This window comes from Zeus faber (assembly GCF_960531495.2).
Source record: "Zeus faber genome assembly, chromosome: 13".
NCBI classification, from domain to species: Eukaryota; Metazoa; Chordata; class Actinopteri; order Zeiformes; family Zeidae; genus Zeus; species Zeus faber.
In genome coordinates this window covers 11,633,243-11,642,583 of record NC_137198.1, presented here as the reverse complement: position 1 = coordinate 11,642,583, position 9,341 = coordinate 11,633,243, and the positions used below count along the sequence as shown (strand labels likewise).

The 9,341-nt window shown below is 43.7% G+C and overlaps 1 protein-coding gene across 1 annotated transcript; it reads left to right on the top strand.

Annotated features, from left to right (window-relative positions):
• Positions 1 to 5,142: 5,142 nt before the first annotated feature.
• Positions 5,143 to 7,907, top strand: ctsl.1 (cathepsin L.1; the record flags this gene model as incomplete). The annotated part of the gene is made up of 8 exons (XM_080011789.1): positions 5,143 to 5,242; positions 5,384 to 5,526; positions 5,732 to 5,929; positions 6,055 to 6,246; positions 6,481 to 6,646; positions 6,739 to 6,844; positions 6,971 to 7,074; positions 7,793 to 7,907. 7 exons carry the CDS (start codon positions 5,143 to 5,145, stop codon positions 7,068 to 7,070), a joined length of 1,005 nt encoding a protein of 334 aa, XP_079867915.1. The 3' UTR covers positions 7,071 to 7,074; positions 7,793 to 7,907.
• Between the last annotated feature and the right edge of the window lie 1,434 nt (positions 7,908 to 9,341).

Sequence of the window (9,341 nt, the reverse complement as noted above, 5' to 3'; positions counted from 1 at the left end):
GAATTCAGATCAGACTCGGACGAGCGCCTCTTGCCCACCCAATCGAATTCAGATCAGACTCGGACGAGCGATCAGTCTCATCAGAGCGAATTCTACAACCCCCGCCCCAACGGTGCTAAACGGGGACACTCTCTCAGTCGCTCTCTTTTTGTAGTGTGCTTACACTGCGCTGCGCAGCATAATAATGACAAGTGCACTGAAGCCGTACTTTAAATTGGCACATAAAAGTAAAATACGAAGCATCAAAAGTACACTCACGCTCACACTTCTGCTTTGTATCTTCAACTAATTGTTACTTTTATATCAGCATTCGAGTTAAAATAGCAAAAACCAAAAAAATTGTGTAAAAGTATTTAAATAATGAAATTCTTATCGGTTTACGGGACTTTACCCTCACATTGAAATAATGCCAAAATAACTCACAAAAAAAAGGTACAAATGGGTAGAATTCTTGCTTTTACCACATTACAAATATTAATTCAGTCTGGAAAAATATACTTTTTAAAAACGAAAACAAAAAAAAAAAGAAGGTTGTTTGGCTCTGCAGTTGGGTGTCTCCAGACAGCGGCTTAACCAGACACCGCCGAGGTTGTGGCGTTCCACCTCGTCTCCGTGTGGATTTCGGAGGCCCCGCGTCTGAATTCCTCCCTGCATTCACACTTTGTCGCCTATAAAGCGGGAGCGGGCGCTGCGTGCCGGGGATGTGTAACCGGAGAATTTGGGACCATCCCGGCTATGCATCGAGCGTCGCCGTGCTATTGATTTGATAATCACATTATGGTTGAGGTATGCCAGCGTGAGCCACTGTCACAGTTTAGACGGCCATTACGTCTGACCCCTGAAGGGAGCGGCCAAGGCAACGTCATTGGCTCTAAGCTGCGGAAACCCATCTTGAATAATGAAATTAGCCGTGTTTACCGGCGGGGGGGGGGGGGGGGTAGCATTCCTCTCGGTATACCCTGCCAAGCACCCATTACCTATTTTACACTAGTGACACAATCCACATCTTGAATCCATGTTATTTCCGTGCTAACCATATTATTCTCATATTATACCAACATACATCCAATGAAGCTCTTAAACTAAGAGGGCCATCAGTGAAAGTCTCGTCTTTCATAGTTGTTAATTAACTCAAATTAATTAGAATTGATTAATTACATAAAGGAATAAAAAATTCAATTATCAGGAAGGAAGGAAAGATCGAATAAATTACATCACTTCAAATTTATGGGCTTCAATCTTTTTAGGGCTTTAATTCACTCTTTAGTTAAACCATAGGTGTGTAGGCAGTCGCCACAAATCCAAAGTCACAGTGGTCAGTGAAGTTAAACAGCAGCGAGCGGGAGACAAACTGTAGTAGACGGCGCCATCTGCTGGTGAATATATCTAATTGCCGAAGCAGTGCGTCGACGGTTGCTGTCAGCGTGAGTCGTGTAGGCTGAAGAACAAAATAATAAATAAATGAAGAAAGAAAGAAACAAATAAAAACATTAACAAATAAATAAACACATAAGGAAACAAACAAACGAATACAATTATAAACAAGGAAACAAAGACGCAGGTTAAACAAATAAACAAAGAAAAAAGAAACAAAGACACGAATAAACAAGTAAATAAAGAGATAAGCAAACAAATAAACAAATAAAATAATAAATAAAGAAACTAAGAAACAAAGACTCATAAACAAATAGACAAAAAAAAAAACCCAAATAAACAAAGAAAAAAGAAACAAAGACACGAATAAACAAGTAAATAAAGACATAAGCAAACAAATAAACAAATAAAATAATGAATAAAGAAACTAAGAAACAAAGACTCATAAACAAATAAACAAAAAAAACTAAGGAACAAAGAAACATATAAACACATAAACAAAGAAACAACTGAATTAATAAATAAAGAAATAAAGAAACAAATAAATGCTATTTCCTGGTTTTGGAGTTTTTTTCAATTAAGTTTCACTTCTTAATAAGTCCCCAAGTTTCCCAGCATGCCGTCACAACTGTTTTCAATGTTTTTCCTCGTAATTTACAGGGGGAACAAAAGTGGCCGCAAAACTAACTTTTCTACAATGTTTTCTGGGAAAGGTTCATGGGGTCATTTGAGCTACACTCATAATAGAATCACATGATTTGTGACTCAGTTTCAAATTTTAAAAATCATCTGAAACTGAAACAAAATAATCAAAATAATGTATAATTGATGTCCAGCAAGCAAGTTATACAGCCCATGATTTTTACTGATAGATACATTCTTAACATTATTATTTTTTTCAAAACTGCTGTCGTACAGTTAGTTATAACAATACTACTACTACTACTACTACTACTACTACAGCAACTACTACTACTTATAATAATAATAATAATAATTATCATTATTATTATTTTATTATTATTATTTTTTATTATTTATATTATTATTATTATTATTATTATAATATAATATATATATAATATAATAAGGATAATAATTACAACTTTAATTTATGGAGCACATTTCACACACAACATGCAACTCAAGGTGCTTCGTATTAACAAAAGGCCGTCAAATAGTAACAATAAAAAGGAAACAAGCTAAATGCAAGTTCAAGTTCAAGTTCAAGAGGTTATTTGTCACACGCATATACATACGGTCATACATATTCGCAGTGAAATGTAATGACACCCCGCGATCACTCACAATAAGCTCTATAAGCTCTAAAAATACAAAAAATACTAAAAATACCAAAATGTGTGTAATCGACACGAGGTGCTTGCGCAGGGCCGCCGCAAGGGGCGGTGCCACAGTCGCGATTCTAAAAATAGATTCATATTTTTACTAATTTTCACACTTGGGTCATCTATGTTGCCCTTGAAGGATCACGGTCATTCCACATCGAATGATATACGGTCATTATTACATCCCACAACAGTTTAGGGCTCTTTTCAATGGACTCACTAACACCCACTGTACTGCTGTCTCTCGTTTCAACACATCGTTGAATATTGTACAGACCTACACAACATTTCACAAATTTGGAAAATCATCGGCCCACATGCCAGACAGTGGATTTTGAGTTGGATCGAAGAAGATGAGCAGACTTATGGCGACGTGGTTATGGCCAGAGTTACATGGAGACAGGACGACATGCAGAAAAAGACCAGCGTGGAAGCGGAAAGCGAACACCAGCTCAAATCAAAATGTGCCTATTGATCCGTAAGAAGCCATAATGGAGCCCCTGCACATTATTTAAGGTTTATCATTGGTATGATTAACCCCAACGCTATATATAACAAATTGCTTGTTTTTTCAAACGTACATACTTTGTACTTTTTTTTTTATGCCAATCGTGTGGCGTGAAACTCACCAAACCTCACCACAGCAAATTCCTAATTTATGTAAATCGACCTGGACGGATGAACTGATTCTGATTCTGATTCTGATTCTGATTCTGATTCTGATTCTGATTCTGATTCTGAATCTGATTCTGATTCTGGATCTGATTCTGATAACTCCATCTTTGCGAAAATACCCGAAGAGAGAAAACTGGGTCGATGGCTTCGATGGGTTTGGTAACATCTGTAAATGTTCAGCTCGACTTGGACTCATTACTGCCTTTATTGTGGCTTTTATTGTATTTTAAGTGTTGCGCTGGCACGGAAGCCCTGTGACAACAAGCAGACATTTCGGGAGGAAAACCACACTTATGTAAGCAGAAAAATAGCGGGTCGACCCGATAGAGGCCGACAACCAATGATGGCCAGACATCTGATTAATATAAAAAAGAAAATGACAGATGTGACAGAAATGCAAGTGACTCTCCAAATATTGGGTGGAGTCGCTATATTAAACTATTCTATATGTGCGACACAGAGTATTTATTCCATGGCATCCAGGTTAGTCACAGAGTTCAACTGCTCAACCTGCAATGCGACTGTTATTCATTTTTTTAATCACCAAGAACTGCTGCAAAAAATAACCTGTGGGATGACGAGAGCATCCCACAGGTTACACGGGGTTACACGGGTTGTTACGCGGAACTGCAGAATGAGAATACTTGTTACAGAATAAGGAGTATTCTTATTTTGCAAAACCCCCAAATACGAGAAACAAGCAGGCGTTTTTTTTAACCACAATGATGAACAATCAACAGCAATGACTGAGTCACAGTGCATTACTGAGATATCAAATACATAGTGTGTTTATGTGTGTATATGTGTGTGTGTGTGTGTGTGTGTGTGTGTGTGCGTGTGTACGTGTGTGCGTGTGTGTGTGTGTGTGTGTGTGTGTGTGTGTGTTCATCCACATCCCCATGTGACTGAAGTGGCTCAGAACTCCTTCCTCACTGACAGGAAGGCCCCTTCTGACTGATTATGTGACTTTTCGTAACATATTGCAGCTCCCACAAAAAAAAAAAAAAAAAAAAATTCCATTGTAAGAAAATCAAATATTTTACAAAGAGCAATTTGTGATTGTGAACTTCTTTAACAATTTAGGTAATTTAGGGATAAGAAAGAAATCAATATGGAGTGGCACCCATTGGATTTTATTAGCGCACTCCTTTCTGCTGTAATTGGGTTAGTAAGCACTTTCTCTCGAGTAAGCAAGCTCTCTCTCTCTCTCTCTCTCTCTCTCTCTCTCTCTGTCTCTCTCTCTCTCTCTCTGTCTCTCTCTCTCTCTCTCTCTCTCTCTCTCTCTCTCTCTCTCTCTCTCTCTCTCTCTCTCCAGCCTTGGGATCATCTGATGATGTTTATGATGAGCTGACAGGCACCTGACTGAGCCAACCCGCTATATAAGGGTGCTTCTGTGACAGCTCCTTCCATCCTCCTCCATAGGTGACTTTTGAACTCCCTCCGTCACTTCACACTAAAGGCTAAACGGGCAGGTAAGCGGCAGCTGAATTCTTTCTTTTTTATTTTGTTGTTTTGTTTTTTTCCCCAATGGGTACTTAAATAGACGATGGAAAAACAAAAGTGTCATCCGTCAGATCTTCTTTGTGGGCGACGCTCGCACTCGTTTCCTGTGCTGCGGCTGCAGGTGCAAAATGGAGAAATTGAGACTGAGAATGTGCACATGTGACCAGTGGCCTGATGTGCAAAACTGTGGGTGAGAGCCAGTCAGGCTGATAAAGTCTCCGTCTCCGTGTGTCTGAACCTCAGGATGAAGCTGCTGGTGGCGCTCGCCGCTGTTCTGGCCGTGGCCAGCTGTGCCAGTATGCCGCTGGAGGACCTGGAGTTCCACGCCTGGAAGCTCAAGTTCGGTAGGGCATCCGTTTTAAAGACGCCCGTTTTTTTTAAACGTCTCGCCGTTGTCTCCGGGCTTTTTTTGTTATCTCAATTATCATCGTAAATGAGGAGGATATGTTTTAATTTTGCCCCCCGATCATGTTGTTGACTGTCAGAAAAGACCTACAGCTCTCCATCGGAGGAGGCCCAGCGCAAGCAGGCCTGGATCACCAACCGCAAGATCGTGCTGGTCCACAACATCATGGCCGACGAGGGCATCAAGTCCTACCGCCTGGGCATGACCTTCTTCTCTGACATGGTAGGCAGGCACATCAGGAAACGATGATGATGATGAAGATGGGTGTGTCTGTTTGTATTTGGTTTCATTACCAGAAATATACACGGTATATTAAAAAAATACGGATATTGTGGTAGCAGAATAAAGAAAATCAACATTAGCAACTTCAACGATTCAGGAAATGTTTTGTGGGGTTTTTTTTTCGGCTTCCTCCTCCTCACAACAGGAAAACGAGGAGTACAAGCACATGATCTCCATGGGCTGCCTGGGCTCCTTCAACACCTCCGCTCCCCGCGCCGGCTCGACATTCCTCCGACAGCCAGAGGGCGCCGACATGCCCAGAAGCGTGGACTGGAGAACCAAGGGATATGTCACTGCGATCAAGGATCAGAAGCAATGTGGCTCCTGCTGGGCCTTCAGCACGGTAGGTTCCCGCAGTGTGTGTGTGTGTGTGTGTGTTGACATGGGTGGGCCATGGTCCGTTTACTCGCATTGCACTGTACATATTTACCCCTCCCCCCTCCCCCAAACCAACTCCTCTCCGTCCAGACCGGCTCGCTGGAGGGCCAGACCTTCAGGAAGACCGGGAAGCTGGTGTCTCTGAGCGAGCAGCAGCTGGTGGACTGCTCCGGACGTTTCGGCAACATGGGCTGCATGGGTGGTCTGATGGACCAGGCCTTCCAGTACATCAAGGCCAACGGAGGCCTGGACACCGAGGACTCCTACCCCTACGAGGGCGAGGTCAGCAGGGGCAAACCCGGGGACATGACTTTACCCTTGAATGTTTCTCGCAGATGTGTGTTGAGAAGTATTTAAAAGAAAACAAAAGCACGGCCACTGTATGGAACACGCAAGCCTGGGCCCCGGTGCGGGTAGAATACCGATACATTGGTGTCAGACGTTTTCCCAATGACCGCTTCCAAGAAGTTACAGGAGAAAATCCCCGACACTAATCGCCGCCACCTCAACCCCCAGGATGGGAAGTGCCGCTTCGACCCCGACGCCATCGGAGCGACCTGCACCGGCTACACGGACGTGAAGACCGGCGACGAGGGCGGGCTGAAGGAGGCCGTGGCCACCGTGGGACCCGTGTCCGTGGGCATCGACGCCTCCCACTCGTCCTTCCAGCTCTACGAGTCAGGTCCGGGGATCGGGTCGGAACTCGGAGGTGGTGTTGCGGACGACGAAGGCCTTTTGGGTTTCAGCTTCCGTTGTGTGTGTTTCCCGCGCTAGGCCTGTACGACGAGCCCGACTGCAGCAGCACCGAGCTGGACCACGGCGTGCTGGTGGTGGGCTACGGCACCGACAACAAGCGGGACTACTGGCTGGTCAAGAACAGGTGAACGCGCCACCTCGCGCCGCCGCCCGTCGTTTGGACGCTATGACATGTTTCTCGGGGCGTTGTTTATGGATTTGACGTGAGTTGACGGCGGCGCCGTGCGTGTGCGTGTTTGTGTTTCTCCAGCTGGGGTCTCAGCTGGGGTGACAAGGGATACATCATGATGAGCAGGAACAAGCGCAACCAGTGCGGCATCGCCACCGCCGCCAGTTACCCGCTGGTCTGAGCAGGTGGGAGGGACGCCTTCGCTGGAGGCGCCTTTCTTTGTCAATTCCTTCCTGCCCTCGCAGCCTTGCTTCCTTCCACTTTATTGAACTTCAACAAAGTGGAACTTCAACTTCATTCCCACCCTCTGTCCCTCCTTCCATCCGTCCTTCCTTCCCTCCAACTGTTGTTCCTTCTGTCATCCCTTCCTTCCTTCCATCCTTCATTCCTTACTTCCCTCCATCCTTCCTTCCTTCCTTCCCTACTTCCGTCCTTTTTTTTGCCACTTTATTGAACTTCAAATTCCCTTGGTCCTTCCTTCCCTCCTTACTTCATTCCCACCCTCTGTCACTCCTTCCATCTGTCTTTCCTTTCCTCTGTCCTTCCTTCCCTCCATCCTTCGTTCCTTCTATCATCCATCCCTTCCTTCCACCCCTCCTTCATTCCTTCCATCATTCCTTACTTCCCTCCCTCATTCCCTCCATCCTTCCTTCCTTTCTTCCTTCTCTACTTCCTTCTTTCCTTCCACTTCATTGAGCTTCAAATTCCCCCTGTCCTTTCTTCCCTCCTTACTTCATTCCCACCCTCTCACTCCTCCCATCCTTCCTTCCTTCCCCCTGTAATTCCTTCCCTCCATCCTTCATTCCTCCCTCATTCCCTCCATCCTTCCTTCCTTCCTTTCTTCCGTCCCCACTGGCTGCTGCTTTTTAATTGTCTGTCTTCTGTTTTGTTTTTTTTCCCCAGATAAAGAAGAAAACAACTGGAGGGAGAATGATGTCAGCTCGTTTTCTGTAATTCCTAAAACCCGAAGGGGTTGGGGACAGTTTAGAAACAACCTATTTTTATTTGTTTCTTGGAGGGCACACCACATTTGATAAGAATGTAAATAAATGTATAAAAATTGTTGTTGTTTTTTTTTCAACATTCAACCATAAATTTCTTTCAAATAGCGAGGCTGTGTCCAAATAATTCAAAGTCGAGTCATCGTGTTTCTATTGCCCTTTGTCACAGATCGTTTCTTTTGAAAAAAATAAAATAAAATAAAAAATAAAATGCTCCGCCGTATGCAACTTTGTCTTCCATAAAAATGAAATACCAACATAAAGTGCTATGAATTTAGCTGTAGCCCTTGCTCCGTACTCGCCAGCTATAGATGAAAAAAATTGCCCCTGCAGTAAATGTTGGGATTTTATATCATTTACACTAAACTATACAGCTCTGTCCATTCAAAGGTCAATGTTCAACTGGTTGAATTGTCTCTCCCTCTCCCTCTGGTTTGGTCTCCTACTCTCTAGGTACAAGGCCACAAATTGAACTTTATAGCTCCTACAGCCGGATCCACGCCTCATTTCACAACCAATTGCCACTGATTGTTCACAACAAAAGCCATTTCAGTACTTTTTCCACTTTAAATTTGCCGACACCGTTCGTCACGTCAGCGAGTCCGGGACATGTGAGGACTCATCAGCGTGGACTTTAAATGGAATAAAAATGAAATAAGGTGGTGTAGCCGCATGTGGCGGCTGCAACTACCAGCCGCACCATCAACCGGGCATATTGAAGGTGATTTCCTCAGTTCTTTTGTTTGACTTCAGGATACCAGACACTTTTTAATAGGCCCACTTTATTTTTCTGGGTTGAGTGCACGCAATCAAGTTCAATCCAGTTCGGTGTCGATGCAAAGTGTGAACAACTTTTCCGGTCAGTGTCCTGTAGCCGGCCATCCTCCTGGCAAGTCTCAGCTGCTCCGCCACACCAGTTTAAGTAGTTGGGGCTGGATAATTGGACTGTGCCATTCTGCTAGAGCCAGAGGGTTGTTTTTCCAGAGCAACTTACAACTTACCCTCACTTTCCAAACCCCATGAGGGTTTGGAAAGTGAGTTTTACGGGAGACATTACAAAACGGAGAGCACAACGAGATCTTCAAAAAGGTAGGTTCCCGGGGAAATGGAGAGAGTCGGATTGCAGGTGCTCTATGTACTGTACAGAATAGGCACACACACACACACACACACACACACACACACACACACACACACACACCTTTTTAAGAAGAGGAACGTCTTTTCTCCCCTGAAATTTACTATGGACTGGGCCAGCATACAATATATAATCCTGCAGTTATATCCAGAGAAGAAGGAAGTGTTTCCTGGTCAGAAGGAAGCGCACAATGTTATTCTAACCGAGTTCCGTTTGGCTGATCCATGTTTAGGCTCTAGAGCAGCTCTGATAAGTTTATATGTAGTTTTATATTTTTTGCTTGGTTTTGTTACCCATCTTAAATTTAGAAAAT